The sequence below is a fragment of the Terrapene carolina genome, unplaced genomic scaffold, assembly GCF_002925995.2.
Source record: "Terrapene carolina triunguis isolate 2854851 unplaced genomic scaffold, T_m_triunguis-2.0 Scaffold374, whole genome shotgun sequence".
NCBI lineage: Eukaryota > Metazoa > Chordata > Testudines > Emydidae > Terrapene > Terrapene triunguis.
The window spans coordinates 3,152,803-3,167,299 of record NW_020664725.1 but is presented as its reverse complement, the minus strand read 5'-3'; the positions used below and the strand labels follow the sequence as shown (position 1 = coordinate 3,167,299).

General features: G+C 52.6%; 1 protein-coding gene across 2 annotated transcripts in view; it reads right to left on the bottom strand.

Moving 5' to 3' along the window:
• FOXRED1 (FAD dependent oxidoreductase domain containing 1) overlaps positions 1-14,497 on the bottom strand; it is a 22,110-nt gene that overhangs the window by 6,246 nt on the left and 1,367 nt on the right. The window contains exons 2-11 of one of the 2 annotated variants that reach the window (XM_026657920.1): positions 13,043-13,153; positions 12,137-12,255; positions 10,366-10,460; positions 8,896-8,997; positions 7,325-7,398; positions 6,072-6,232; positions 5,314-5,443; positions 4,203-4,307; positions 3,419-3,698; positions 184-787 (exon numbers count right to left, since the gene is read on the bottom strand). In XM_026657920.1, coding sequence (XP_026513705.1) covers positions 3,444-3,698; positions 4,203-4,307; positions 5,314-5,443; positions 6,072-6,232; positions 7,325-7,398; positions 8,896-8,997; positions 10,366-10,460; positions 12,137-12,255; positions 13,043-13,153 — 1,152 coding nt within the window. In that variant the 3' untranslated portion in view covers positions 184-787; positions 3,419-3,443. Of the gene's footprint in view, positions 1-183; positions 788-3,418; positions 3,699-4,202; positions 4,308-5,313; positions 5,444-6,071; positions 6,233-7,324; positions 7,399-8,895; positions 8,998-10,365; positions 10,461-12,136; positions 12,256-13,042; positions 13,154-14,497 lie in introns of those variants that run through there. The other variant, XM_026657921.2, reaches the window with a different exon arrangement.

Below are 14,497 nucleotides of genomic sequence, written 5' to 3'. Positions count from 1 at the left end.
TGCAGTTTGCCAGTAGCACATGGCAGGGGCTGGCACACGTGCTCAGCCAGGCCCTGCTCCCCAGCTCACTGAAACCGATGGGAGTTTTTCCTGGGACTTTGGATGAAATGCAACTGTCAGCAAATGCAATGCAGCCCTGAATGGGGTGAGCGTGCCATCCTTAACCACACACACATCCTGCCACCGTCACAGCCCCTTGCTGCATCATCACTTTATTTCAGTACAAATCACAAGTGAGGATCTGACACAAATCTCTGATGTGCAATTGGAGCTGCACAGAGGCAGCGCAGGCTTGCAGTGAGGTAGGTGGGGGGCACAGCCCTCCTGGGTCATCTGCCCCCACTCCCCTCCTAGAGGATCGCAGCACTTTTGGGATGGGACAGCAGCTGGGAGCTATTTCCCATTCTAAACTCCTCCTTCCCCTGCCCCACTCACCCACTGTGGCCCCCAGGCATCACACTCCTCTTCTCCCAGCTCCCTGCAGCGCAAGGAGGGGCTCAAAGCGGGGGTAGAGTTCTAGATAGCAGCCACCTGGCCCTGCTGGTTCCCAGCCCAAGGCAGGGGTGACCACTGCCAGCAATGGCCACTTCCCAGGGAACGCCCATCTCAAACCAGGCAGGGTTTGGCAGCAGCTCAGCTGTTAGACAGCCCAAGCGTCCAGGCCATGCTGTGCCAGTCACGGGAGACCAGCAGCGTGTGTTTCACCCATTTGTGATCTGTCACCTCTGGAATAGCTTTGATCTTCCTTCTCTGGGCCGTGCAGACCCCCGACTTCAATTCTGTTCCACTGAAATGGAGTCGGCACTTCAGGAAAGTGAGTGAGGTTTTAGTAACATCAACAGGTTACTCCTACAGGCATTCTGCGCCCCCAAAAATTAAAAATTCTGTGCCAAAAAGTTAAAAGTTCTGCAAAATTTGGCAAATTTGATTTGGCAAATAAATGTGGTGGCTCCAGCATGGCATTGGGGAGCACGGGCCACTGGCTGCACAGAGGTGGGAGATCACTGTGCAGCTCCCCCCGGGACACAGACTCAGTGGTGAGGCTGCACCCAACCCTGGCCTGCCCCAGAAACTCCAGGGACCTACCCTTCCGTGCCAGGTGTGTGCAGGCAGGTTCAGCAAGACAGGATCCAAGTGTGGAAGGGCTTAGGGTGGGGGGGGGGGATCTAGGTGTGGGTTGAGAGGGTTTTGTGTGGGGCACTCTGGGTGCGGGCAGCTCAGTGGAGATCTGGGTGCCAGGGGAGGGAGCGGGTCTGGATGCACAGGAGCTTGTTGGGGGGTTCTGGGTGCAACCGTAACAGGACTCTGTAGGGGGGGTCCAGGTGAAGGTGATTGGGGCTCAGTGGGGGTGGTGGTCTGGGTGTGGGGAGCTCAGTGGGGTGGTCCAGATGCTGGGGGAGTGGGGCTTAGTGGGGTTGAGATCCAGGTGCAGGTTGTGGGGCTCAGTAGGGTGGGGATCTGGGGCGGTTCAGGTGCAGGGGGAGTGGGGCTTGTCAGGGGGGTTCTGAGTGCGGGGGGGTGGGTGAGGCTCGGCCAGAGGGTCTGGGTATGAAGGGGTCTGGATGAAGGGGGTTGGGCGGATGGGGGAGCAGCTCCCTGTACAGCGATCCTCGCCCTGCAGCTGAGGAGCGATAGGTGAAGGAAGTGCAGGGGGTGGGGGAACAGTTTGCAGTTTCCTACAGCTGGGGGAGGGTCTGACACAGCGCCAGATGCTGTGCAGGGGAAGAGGAAGTCCCATCCTCCCCAGCCTAGCAGCTGAGCCCAGCCCAGGGTACGAGCCACCAGCCGGGTCTTCCCCAGTCCCACCCGCTGCCCCATAGTGATTTACCTCTCTGCCGGCTGCCCTGGGCACCCAAAACATACTGCTGGGGAGGGTCATTTGACTGCTCTTGTGGCTTCCCTGAAAGAAAGTCATTTTTCTGCGGGGAAGCAAAGAAATCTGTGGGAGACACAAATTCTGTGCATGCCCAGTGGTGCAGAATTCCCCCAGGAGTAATCCAATCAGTCTCTGGCTGAGGAACAGCACTATCCTCCTGCCTTGGCCAGTGCTCCATGTACAACAGGATGAATCCGCAATTAGCCATCCAGCTCCTTGCAGGGATTCATGAGTTTTTGCTCCTCTTGGCACCTTAAAATCAAGGATCTCAGAACATTTTGGGAACTTAATGCTCTGCGTGTCTGGGCACTGCTATGGCCTGCTCCCGAGGGCATTCAGGGGAGGATCGCTACAGACAATAACAAGACACTGGCTGTAAAAACACATGCTGTGGCAGGATGTTTGTTTTCCACCTCCTCCAAGACCAGCAGTGCCAATGAACTTCCATGCCTATAGTGCCTTCAGTCCAAAGGGTACTAAAGCATTTTGCAACCCTATTGGGGGGGAAGCGATTAAAATTCTACACACAGGGACCATTTTAAGTAATGCTGGAATGCAGCCCCTCTGGGGTGGAACGTGACATCTATATACCAGCATACAACAGTTTGGGATGGGAAGTGAAGACAAGGGACACTGGAAGGGCTATGGAGGTAGGCAGAATGATTAGCCAAATTGGAATTTGACCCGAAAAATGAGGCCTTGAAGAAACAGGAGGATGGGATTAAGATAAAGCACTCTAAGATCCATGGGTCCATATGAACAGCCTCTAACACGGATGTTCTTAGTCTCCCAGCTGTTAAGGACTTCACCCTACATGCAGGAGTTGGAAGACAATAGGCTGTGGAACCAATCGGTTAATTCCTGTTCCCAGGATGAGCACAGCCTAGAAAAGAGCTGGTGCCTTTTGGAGCTTGGAGTGGTTAGACACGGGACAGGCGGATGTATCACAGGCTCTGATGGAGAGATAGCCTGTTTCTGCTACGGGAACAGGGAGCGAATGGCTCCGAGTGGGATATGGGGCCTTTCACCTCACATGAGCAGGCTGAATCTGGCCCATATTAGCAGTAGCTGGACACAGCAATTATCTGAGATCTGTATATGGTTTGTGGGATACACAGAAGCTGTCAATCCCTGGGGCGGATGAGCCAGCACCAGAGACCTCGAGAGACGTCCGGGACACCAGGCAGGTAGAAAGGGCACATAGATGTGTCTGAGTACAGGCTGCTGCCAGCCCTGTGCTGCAACCTCCATCACCGAGCAGGGGCAGCTAATGGTGTGATTGGGTCAACAGCTGGGAGGAGGGGAGAGAGGGATTCAGGAGTCAAAACCAACAGGCAGCGTTGCCTAGTGAGTAGAGCAGGGGCCTGGATTCTATTCCCAGCTCAGACGGCATGGCCCATGGCTAGTCACTTCTCTCCATACCTCAGTTTCCAGATCAGGATCCTGAACTAACAAGCTGGCGGTCAGGCTGCAGAGCTCCGAGATGCTCATAGGAGCGGACAGAGTGTTACGGATCTAGGGAGGAGAGGAGGTGGGACCCACCTGCTGGGTGGTTAGTTCCAAGGTCTCAGACAATGTTCCTCTCGAGGACCTGCTCCCCAGAGACGAACCTGTTGAAAGAGAACTTCTCCATGTGGGTGGTGCTGAACTTGCCATTCAGAATGAGCTCGGCCAGAACCTTGCCCGCCGCTGGCGACTGCTGCAACCCGTGCCCGCTGAACCCCGTGATGAAGAGCATGTTCTCCACCAGCGGGTGCGGGCCCAGCACAGCGTTCTGGTCAAACGTGTTGTAGTCGTAGTAGCCAGCCCAGGCACTCTTCACCTGCCCAAAGAACACACATTCAAGGTCCTGCAGGCCAGTGGGGCTGACCTATCCACCAGGAAACCCCCCTCACCTGGCACTGACTCCCTGTGTTGGCAGCCCCAGCAGGGAGGCCCAGGAATGAACAGACCAACCAAACTCACCTCTCACGCCTGAGGAGTGTCTCATGGGGAGGGCTGCGTGAGGGGGAAGCTTGCGTGAGGACAGAGGCCTCCCATCCCCAGGGATGTCACTTTAAAGCAGCTCCCCACTCTCCTCTCACCTGGCCCATCATCCCCACCAGGCACCCGTCCTTATACCGCCGCAGGGATACAAGCTGCTGTAGCTCTGCCAGCTTGGGCGCTCCTGCACTGCCATGCTACCCATCAGATCACATCAGCAAACCTTCCCCTTCCCCTTCCCCAGGGTTCTCCCAGCCAGGACGGGGAGAGGGAGGGAGAGACGTTCACGTCCTCATCCTCTTTTCTCAAGGTGAACAAGCACAGGGATGCGCAGGCCCGTTACCTTCAGGGACTCAAACACTGGCACCCGATGGGCCAGATAGGGCCAGATCTTCTCCTGGAAGAAATTGTGATCGACTTCCAGGTCTTGGATGTCTGGCTCTTCCTCCTGGGGGTGGGACCAGAGTGAGGCTTTGTACCCCAAACAGACAGCGACCCACAGCCCTGGTGCCAGAGCTCAACAGGGAGCTACCTGTTAGCAGCCTGAGCTGGGAGAGGCTGTTCGCGAGCAGGCATTCAGGGGGCAGCTCAGACAGTAGCACTGTTTTGCATGGCAGCGTGATGGAGCCGGGCTTTGGTGCTGCAACAGCACAAGTGCTGGCTGTGGGCTTACAGAGCCCAGTCTAGGGGAGCAGGTCACCGTCCGGGGACGCTGGTGGGGGCAGGGCTGGTTCCATTCTGCTCCTGTGAAGCTCCAGGGCTGAGAGCTCCCAAAGAGCCAGGGGGGAGGGAGTAATGGTACCCATGTGAGATTGGGATTCTGTAAAGATGGGGTGGATGCATCTGCTCCCGACACTGGAGAGATGCTGCCAAGCCCCATGAAAAATTCCCCCACTCTAAAGAGACCGATTACATGTGCTCAAGGGCCGTGTCTGACAGCGTAGGAGCAGAGCAGCTCAGTCAGTGGGGGGAGACTCGGATCTGCCAAAAGCCGTTTCCATTACACCGTCCCCCTCCCGAGTCCTACACTGCAGCCTTTCCCTCCTACAACAGAGTGCTCCCTGCAGTTCATCAACACTACTCCAATCAGCCAGAGAGGGCGCTGGTGAGCAATAAAAACACTCCCCCTTGGTTGGTTCCCATTTAACTGAACCCAGGTTGCCTGATGGTGTGAGTTGCCCGCTGCTGTGGGTGAGACGTGGGGGGTTGGGGGAGGGGCACAGTGCATCACGGCATGTCCTGACTGTGGGCACAGTCTAAAGTGACCAAATCCAGTTCACCCCCTATCTATAGGGTCATCACTCCCCTTCCCCCCCCCCCCCCTCCCGGGTCCTCCCCCCCCCCCCCCCCCCCCCCATTACGGGGCTTATCGCTCCCCCGCTGAGCCCTCCCCACTTCCCCCTTTATGAGATGATTCGCTGGTTACGACTGCCTCGAGACCCAGACTGACTCACCTCTGCCGGGCTGAGGCTTCCCAAGTAGTTGCCTCCAACGCCTTCCCGGCGGAAATAAGCCCCCGTGGTGTCAACCAGCATGGGACAGTCCAGGCCGGGCCCATCGGGACAGTGCCACACAAAGATATACCTGGGAGTAGCGGGGGCGGAATCAGTTGGCTAAGGGACTGAACGCCAAACCCCCGCCCCCCCCCCCCTTCCCGGGGTTCAGCCAGAGCCCTGGGAGCCAGAGCAGACACAGGGAAGAAGTTTCTGGAGGGTGTGAGCAGTTTGGGGCAGGGGCTGCCTTTTTATCAGCCCCCTGGACAGCACCGGGCACTATGCCAGCGCTTGCCCAAGCCAGGCAGTCAGAATCCAGCCTCCCAGTCCTTCCCAATTTCCAAGGCTCCTGCTCTTCCACCTTCCCAGAGCGACAGAACCGAGCGCAGGGTATTTCTCGCCGACCTACATTCCCTAGCACAGCGCAGTCGCCCTGCGGGAACGCACCTCGTTTCACAACTTAACCTAGTCACTGTAGTGCTGAAGCTTCACTTGGCCCAACCAGCTACGCTCTTCCCCAGCCCACCCCCTTACTGGAGACATGGAAGCCCCCGGAAAAGGAATCAAACCTGAACGTGCAAATCAATGCCCATGCCTCACAGAGCCCGACCTCCCAGGGCTTCAGCCTGCGGAGCCCTCCCCCGCCCCGGATCCTGTGTCACCTCTCCCGCTCTGTGCTAGTTCTACCATTGGCCCACGCCATGTTATTTAACCCGCACCTTTTCCTGGGCTCCACTGGTAGCTTGATCCCTTCTTGGGTGTTGGGTGGTCCGATCCCAATGCCGGCCATCTCGGCCAGCTTCTGTGACCAGGGACCAGCTGCATTGACCACCAGGGAGCACTCCACTGGCTGGTACTCCACACTGTTGGGCATTTGGACCTGGAAGGCACAAGAGGGAGAGCAGTGAGCTTAATAGACCCCAAAGAGCCCTGGGTGCCAGATGCCCCATGAAGGCTTTCCAGGCAGCCTGCAGGCAGAGCAACAGGGCTACACTAGAGGGGGTGTCATGGAATAAAGAGGGGAACTGCCCCCCTGAATTACCCTGCACTGGAAACAGATGTTGGGGAGCCACCGCTTCATGGGGCAGAGCAAGAGAAGGGGGAGGGCAGGAGTGGCTGTGCATAGGGTGCTAGAGAGCAGGAAGCGGTGAGGAGAGACAAAGATGGTCTTGTGGTTATAGCATGAGGCTGGGCAGCAAGAGAACCCAGTTCTCTTCCTGGCTCCGCCACTGACTCAGAATGTGGTCTTGAGTGAGTCCCATCATCACTCTGTGCCTCACTTTCCCCATCTGTTAAAGTGAGATAATATTAGTGATTTACCTCATGGTGGGGGAGAGTGGGGAGAAAATGAAGCAAAGAGGGAGCATCACACAATGAGTCCATGGCAGAGGTGGGAGTAGAATCTGGAGTCTCACCTCCTGTGGAGACCCACTGCCTAGGTTCTTGGACTAGGAGGTATTGCTGTGTTGATACCCTGGCTCCCACGGACACATGGCCCCACACAAAGGAGAAGAAAGCTTTTCAGTTATGGGGTGTGTTCGGATTTCAAGACCAGAAGGCCCAGCTATTATCCAGTCTGACCTCCAGTGTAGCACAGGCCAGGAGATTCCGCCCAGTGACTTCTGCACCGGGCCCCAAGTGACTTGCAGCTGAGCTGCAGTGGAGCTTTTTGGAAGACAGCCAGTCTCAATCTGAAAAACTCCAAGTAATGGTGAACCCACCACGTCCCTCAAGGAGCTGTTCTAATGGCCAATTACCCTCACTGTTAAAATATCCCCTGGTCAGGGTTACCAGTATGACCCCAACTCAGCCCCCTAGTGCATATGTCTTAGGATATCATCATTAATTACATGAACTGATATTTTTCTTCCACACAGGTGATCAGCAGGGTCAAGCCCAGGACCCAGCACAGATCTCTCCTGTCTGAGCTATGACACTACCAGTGGGACCAGACCGCTGGGGGATTACTTACGCGGACATAATTAATGCGGGAGAAGGTCAGCTCCCCCTCAGGCGTCATTATTTCTCGGGAAGAGATGGTAAAGGCTGGGAAAGAGAAACAGAAAAAACATGCAGCAAACAGCAATTTGCTCACTCCCTTCAAATACCTCTGAGGATCTGGGCCTCTCTGCAGCAGGCACAACTGGGTAGTCTGCACAGCTTGTAAGTAATACACAAAGACTAGCTCTCCGCAGTGCAGAATTACCCATCACTGCTAGAGAATAGCCTACAGTCCCTTCGCTAGCACACAATTCCAATAAGCCATTCAAACTAAAATCTAACAGCTGTTCATTTGTTTTCAATACATTTAATGATCCCTGCTCTGTCATGGTGTTCGCTCACTGATCCGTAACGTACAGTGATCAGTAACAGGCAGGCACACAGCTCACGAGTGAGTCACAGGAAAAAGGGGAGGGGGGAAATCACTAGTCAGATTATTGAGAAATTTAACTTGTGCTAAACCACCCAAGACCAAGGATACATCAGAGATATTGTATGCTAGATGCTGTGTGCAGTAAATATACTTAGCTCTCATACAGTGCTGGTCAGCCATAGATCTCAAAACGCTTTACAAAGATAGGTAACTGTCCTTAGCCTCATGTTACAGATGGAGAAATAAAGACACAGAGATTAAGTGACTTGCCCAAAGTCACTTACTGATATTGTGGCAGAGCTAGGAATAGACCTTATGTCCCCTGACTCCCAGCTCTGTCCTTATTCCATTAATCCCCATCTGCTCATTTACCCATTCCACAGTACTTCAGATAGACAGCCATGGAATTTAACCTCGAATTGCAGACATCAGAAATGGACTGTCCCGTGTGGTACCATTTAGGTGAGTCTCTGAGAACAGGCCTGCATTGTTCCTTACAGGAGATACTCTCCAATGCTTCATCTACTATAATTTGAAAAGAGCAGATGAGGAAAGTGACTAGAAAAAGTTTGGCAGGTTTGTCTGTTTATTTTTTAATTAAATGTTTGGCAGGTAAAAAGCTTTGGTTCCAAGCCCTGAGCTCAGAGCTCTGTTTCTCCCGCTACAGCTGATGGAATCCCTGGTTTCCAAAGCAGGGCACAGAGTTACATTCCACGCACTGCTTAAAGTCTGTGACATCCCCACTAAGCGGTGGCAGGGGAAACAGAATCCTGGACTCCAATCTGGGCCAACAAATGATATTAATTTTCAATTGTTTCTAAAATACATTTCCAGAACTGACACCTACACATTTATGTTTCCAATTCACAAGGTCTTAAGTGGTTTTGGCAGCTATTTATTTAATTTTATCAGCTGTATTAATTTTCCCATCTTACTTTAAAGATAGCAGCACAACAACAGCTGAGCAACCCCTAAGTCCCTGCTAGATCAGTACCAAACCCCTAATGCTACTACTTGAAATCCTACATGCTCCTTTGAGGGCTCCCTTCCAAGTAATAACCAGATCCAATGCTGCTTAGCTTAGAGGATCTCAGCACATGGTACTGTGACAACCCTACAGGGGGAGTCAATACTACTTCAGCCTCAAACAGTGAGAGGGGCTCACTTACACACCACTTCTCCGAAGCACTGACAGACGCCCATGGACATTGCTTTTCTCCTGAAGGCATTGAGGAGGGACCAAGGATCAAACCAACCCTCATTTTCTAGGCCTAAAGAAAGAAGAAATGGACACATGGAAGAGCAGGCATGAACGAAGCAACCATTCAACCTCCCTAAATGTAGGATGCCTGCAAAGTACAGCCCCAATCCTACAGATACTTGTGCTCCCGCTTAACGCTATGCATGAAAGGTTCCACTGAAGTCAACAGAATTAGTCACAAGCACAAAGGTAAGTGTGTGCATAAATACCTGTGCGTTTAGCAGATGCACTATGCAGACAGGTATGTATTATTATCCCTATTTTATAGAGGAGGTGAGGTAGCTAGGCCAACTAGGGTTTGTTGCTGCTTAAGGTATCAATTTCTTTCTTTAATATATAGGTATCATTCAGCAACAGACAAGTATTTAATGTATAGTTGCATAAAAGTTACACCAGTTCCCAGCAACGAGCACTTTAATGAAGGGTGAATTCCAACTTCCATTCTACCTCCATTTTTGTTTTTCAGTCTTGTCAAACAAATTCTCATTGGTCTGAATGCTTCCATTTTTGATCTCATCCAAAAGATGAATTTGTTTGGAGTGTTTGAATGAGATCCGTCCTGTTATTTCCAAGTCAAGCAGCCAGGAAGATAAAACACTTTCCCCACACATTCCAACTGAGGATTTTATGCTCAGGTAACTCAAGTGGGTGAAGCTAGAAATTTTAAACTTGGCTTGATTTATAGACCTCAATGGGGAAGGGAAAACAATTCAAATTTGAAGGAAGTCTGTATGATAATTTTAGAGACGTGAACGTGTAACGTCAGCATCTCTACGCAAATGCATTTGAATTCTATTTCCCCTCCCCAGTCTGATGCGGTGATGCCTTCAGTTAAGTGTGTTCTCCGCAGATAGGTCAGAAAAAGTATTGCTGAGTTTCTCCCCTCTATTTCCCTGAGGAAAAAACAGGGAAATTAAATACAAAAACCTAATATTAATGTACAATTGAGAAATCAAGCACCCAAAAGTTACATTTACATGGCCATATTGTACATACATTCTTAATGGTATTCCCGTCTGCCTTGTTAAATGAAAGCCCTGTTGTACTGTTGGTTTTATTATTAGAGGTGTGCCATGAAACAGACAAGACGTAACAAGCTGGGTTAAATATTTATCAGAAACCTTAATTTTTGGCACTTTCTTACTTTGGACTTTGATTTTTCAGCCCTCACATGGCATTTAAGTGTGGTTTTGCACTTAATATCTAAGAGCAGGATTGGCCTTTGTAATGAAAGCTGGTCTTTTCAGTTCCTTCTGTAGTTTCAGAGACATCCATTACATTTTCTTTTTCATTTTACTTCTCTAATATTTAGAGAGACTGAAGTGCAAAGGGAGTTACTTTTCCCCATGGGGTGGGCAGGGGTCTAGCATTTAGATACCGTAGGATGCCACAGCCACACCATCGGTATTTATCCAGGGATACTTCTTCTTCAGTTGTGCTGGTGACAGAAGGGAGACCTCAGCTCCTTCGGTCCTGAAAAGCCATTAAATATACATCAGAACATGCTGGTTTTAGTCCTGATACACCCATTGTTAGGAAACACATGGGAGAAGATCTGGAGAGAATGGAGCATAACCACTAGGGGAAAAAAAAAAAAAAAAAAAAGGGAAACCCAGGATGTTTTGTGACTTGAAAGTTTCCTCACCCTGCCCCACCCAGCAGTTCTGCTTCTCTCTCTCCAGATCTCCTCCCCATGCTAATGGTACAAGGCTCCTCACCGCTAAAGCCCTTCGTGTGCTAGGTCTCAGCTGGCTCAAGCCCATCTCTCTTCCTGCTCCTCTTCAGCTGGAGACCCCAGCCCCTGTGACCTTCTCAGTAGAAGGCCCCTGGCTACAGAAATCGCTATCCATAGACTCAGACTTTAAGGACAGAAGGGACCATCGTGATCATCTAGTCTGACCTCCTACACATTGCAGGCCACAGAACCTCATCCACCCACTCCTGTAATAGACCCCTGACCTCTGGCTGAGTTACTGAAGTCCTCAAATAATGGCTTAAAGCCTCCCAGTTACAGAGAATCCACCATTTACACTAGTTTAAACCAGCAAATGACCCATGCCCCATGCTGCAAAGGAAGGAGAAAAACTCCCAGGGTCTCTGTCAATTTGACTCAGGGGAAAATTCCTTCCTGACCCCAAATATAGCGATCAGTCAGACCCTGAGCAGGTGGGCAAGACTCACCAGCCAGACACCTGGGAAAGAATTTGCTGCAGTAACTTAGAGGCCCCCTCTCCCCACAATCTAGTGTCCCATCACCAGCCATTGGAGATATTTGCCGCTAGCAGTCGCAGATCGGCTACGTGCCACTGTAGGCAGTCTCATCGTACCACCCCCGCCATAAACGTATCAGGCTCAGTCTTGAAACAAGTTAGGTTTTCTGCCCTCACTGCTCCCCTTGGTTACCACTGGAAATGGCCAAATCCAGCTACCTTCAAAGGGCCAGGCAAGACCCACCTGTTCACACAGGACTTGTGACCATCTCGGTTCATTGCCAGGGAGCGTATGCCAGTGGGACCTTGTGTGACCCAGGGCTGCTCAGTGCCAAGGGTCCAGCACCTCTAGTCAAATCTCACTCTGCGGGAGGGCTGGTGGGGAGTGGGGGCAGGAGGGGAGCTCAGGTAGGGCAAGGGGCTAATGCACAAGCCCCTCCCATCTAAAGATCTGGGCTCTAGCGGCTTTGATCACATGGGAAAAGGAATAATTTAGTGGCCTCTCATCCTGGCCTTTAGGGAAGCACCACGGGTTTTCCACCATCTCAGGAGAGGCCCAAGGCTGAGGTTAGCAGGGAGGGGTGGGCAGGCCAGGGTTGGGGTGCAGTAGCAAAGCTGGGTGAGGGGGGGCAGAGGTCTCACAGAACATGGGAAAACCCCAAACTAGAACAGCAAGGGACAGAGTGATGGCAGCTGCCCCTGCATGCAGATGCTGGAGGCTTCACCTCTGCAGAGCTGAAGGGAGTTCAATACTTCTGAACTGGTGTGGCAATAAAGGCAGTAGCCCTAGCTGTCCTCTGCCCCAGGAGCCCAAGCCTGGCTCTGCTCCAAGGGTAACTGCGTGGGCTGTTTGCTACAAGGTCGGCTGGCCAATATCAGCCGCTACATCCATGGCCTCGCTTCCCAGCTCCCACTGTTTCACCCGCCGAGGGGCTGTACCTCTGAATGCGCACGTTCTCCTCCAACTCCGCAGCTCTGTCTTCCAAGGCCAGGAAGAGGTACCCCGAGTGGTTAAACTGAATATCTATGGGCGGCTCGTTCACAACCCCCAAATGCTCCTGGGGACAGAGAGCACCTGTCAACACTCCGGTCACTGATCTGATTCAGGCAGACGCAGAGGGAGAAAGACCTGGGACCCATTCAAGAGACCATCACTGCATTATCTCCCCATAAAATGGAGGAGCTGCTCTGGTTTGGCAACCCCCTCTGAGTGACCTGTCCTCCTCTGCTAGAGACCGCCCTTGGAGCCCCTCAGTGCGGCTTTTCGCTCTGCCAGAGGGGTTGCTGACAAGCTGCATAGGCCCCCTCAGTCTCCCTAGCGACTGACAGCATCACCCATGCACATTTCCCAGCACTTGTCAGCTTGGGAGCGAAGATGAGACTCGAACCCAGGTCCTTTGCGTGGCCATGAAGAGTGTGGCCTGGGTACTGTTTGTTCAGTGCTTCAGCATGCAGAGAACAACAGAAAGCCAGAGGTATTACTAAGCATAGGCCACTGACTGATCATTCTCTTCCAGAAGAGACACAGGGTCAAATAGCAATCTGAGACACTGGTGTAAATCCAGAGCAACTCCAGATTTACACCAGCGAGCAGCAGACTCAGGTCCACAAGCAGGTACAATCAATGCAGCGATGACTACATTGTCACACACACACACGCAGCTAATTAAGTGAACCATACTACGCTCCACCTGCAGCCATGGCGACAAGGGGGTTCAGCATGCCTGTAGCTCCCCTAAGCCTCCTGACTCCAAACTCTCTCTAGCACGGAGCTTGCAGGCGTTGAGGCCCCTGGAGAGTCAAGGCCCTAGCGCCTCCCTTCCATCCTTGGCCAGTGTGACGTACGTTGATCGTGCGCAGGAAGAACGCTGAGTAGAGGGACATCTGGATGTTTTCTGGCAAGGAGAACTGCTGCCGAATCCCTCCCGCAGAGAGCACCGTGGAGGCTTGCGAGTACTGTAGGGAAGCCAAAGGGGCAGGGGAAGGATGGTCAGGACGGCAGAGTTACCAGAACAGAAATGAGGCAGCAAGTTTTCAGTTCTTCCCTTTCACAAGCTCTAGTGAAAGGCCCAGGCCCTGAAGACTGAACTCACCTATTCACGGGGAGCAGAGCCAGGAAAGGTAGCAGTGGCGCAAGAATCCCCTGATGCTGCCCTACCAAGGAACCCTGGGAACTCCCTCTAATGGGCAGAGGGGAGATCGCTTTCCATGGACCGTTCACTCCTGTGTTGGTCTCCTAAGACTATCAAGAGGGTGATGGGGGCACTTGCCCTTTGGGAACCGGAGAGGCCACCAAACAGCTTGCAGATGGCAACAACTTTTGGTCCCTTCCATCCTGGGCTGGAGTCCAACCACTGACCTTGAGTCCGCATCTCGCATTAGCAAGCCCTGTTCCCACATGCTGTCCCTAGCGGGGGGTTAACCTACAGGCTAGGGAGACCCTAAAAGAGCAGGAATGCAGCTACCCCGTCATGGGTGGCCAAAGCCCGCAGCAGTCCCATCCCAACCCATCGATGGGTAAAGAAATACGATGGCGAGGAACAAGGACGAACTCACAGATGCAAAGACAAATCAGAAGATAACAGGACTGAAAAGGACCTCCTGGGTCATCACAGGCAGCCCCATACAATCTCATTCTTAAATTTATCAAGCTCCAATGCAGAGAGAGCAGAGACCAACTGACCCACTGGTGTGTCCTGGCTCTGCCTAAGCAACGTCTTGAACATACAGGTGCTGATCTATTTTAACACCATGGAACATGATCAAAATAAACGGGCTGGAACACTGTAACCCTCTACATGCTGGTCTGAGAGTCACTACTGGATCACCCAGCCCAACCCTGCTCTCTGCAGGGCCAGCCACTACGTCCTTCCCCACCGACCCCTTCTCTAATCAGTCTCTGCAGCCTCCAGCCCTCCCAGGGGGAGTCCGTTCCACTGCCCTGGCTGCTAAGAACCTCTCTCTCCCCACAATGCTCAGCCTAAGTTTTTCCTTCCTTCACCTTGGGCCATTGCTCCTTGACTCCCCGCATTAGTACCATTACTCTGCAGCTCTGATTCTCCTCCCACACTGAGCTGACTTGTACTTATTGGGTTCCCAGAACCCAATAAGTAGAAGGACCCCCCCTCCCAGCCTAAGGGGAAGATCTGCTAAAGGACCCCCCCCCCCAGCCTAAGGGGAGGACCCACAGGGCCTAAAACCCAAATGATTACGGGGGACAACTAATGGAAAAACAGGGACAGGAGTGCGGTCAAAGGGTCAAAAGAAGGGAACCTGACGGGGACACCGAGCAGAGAACCC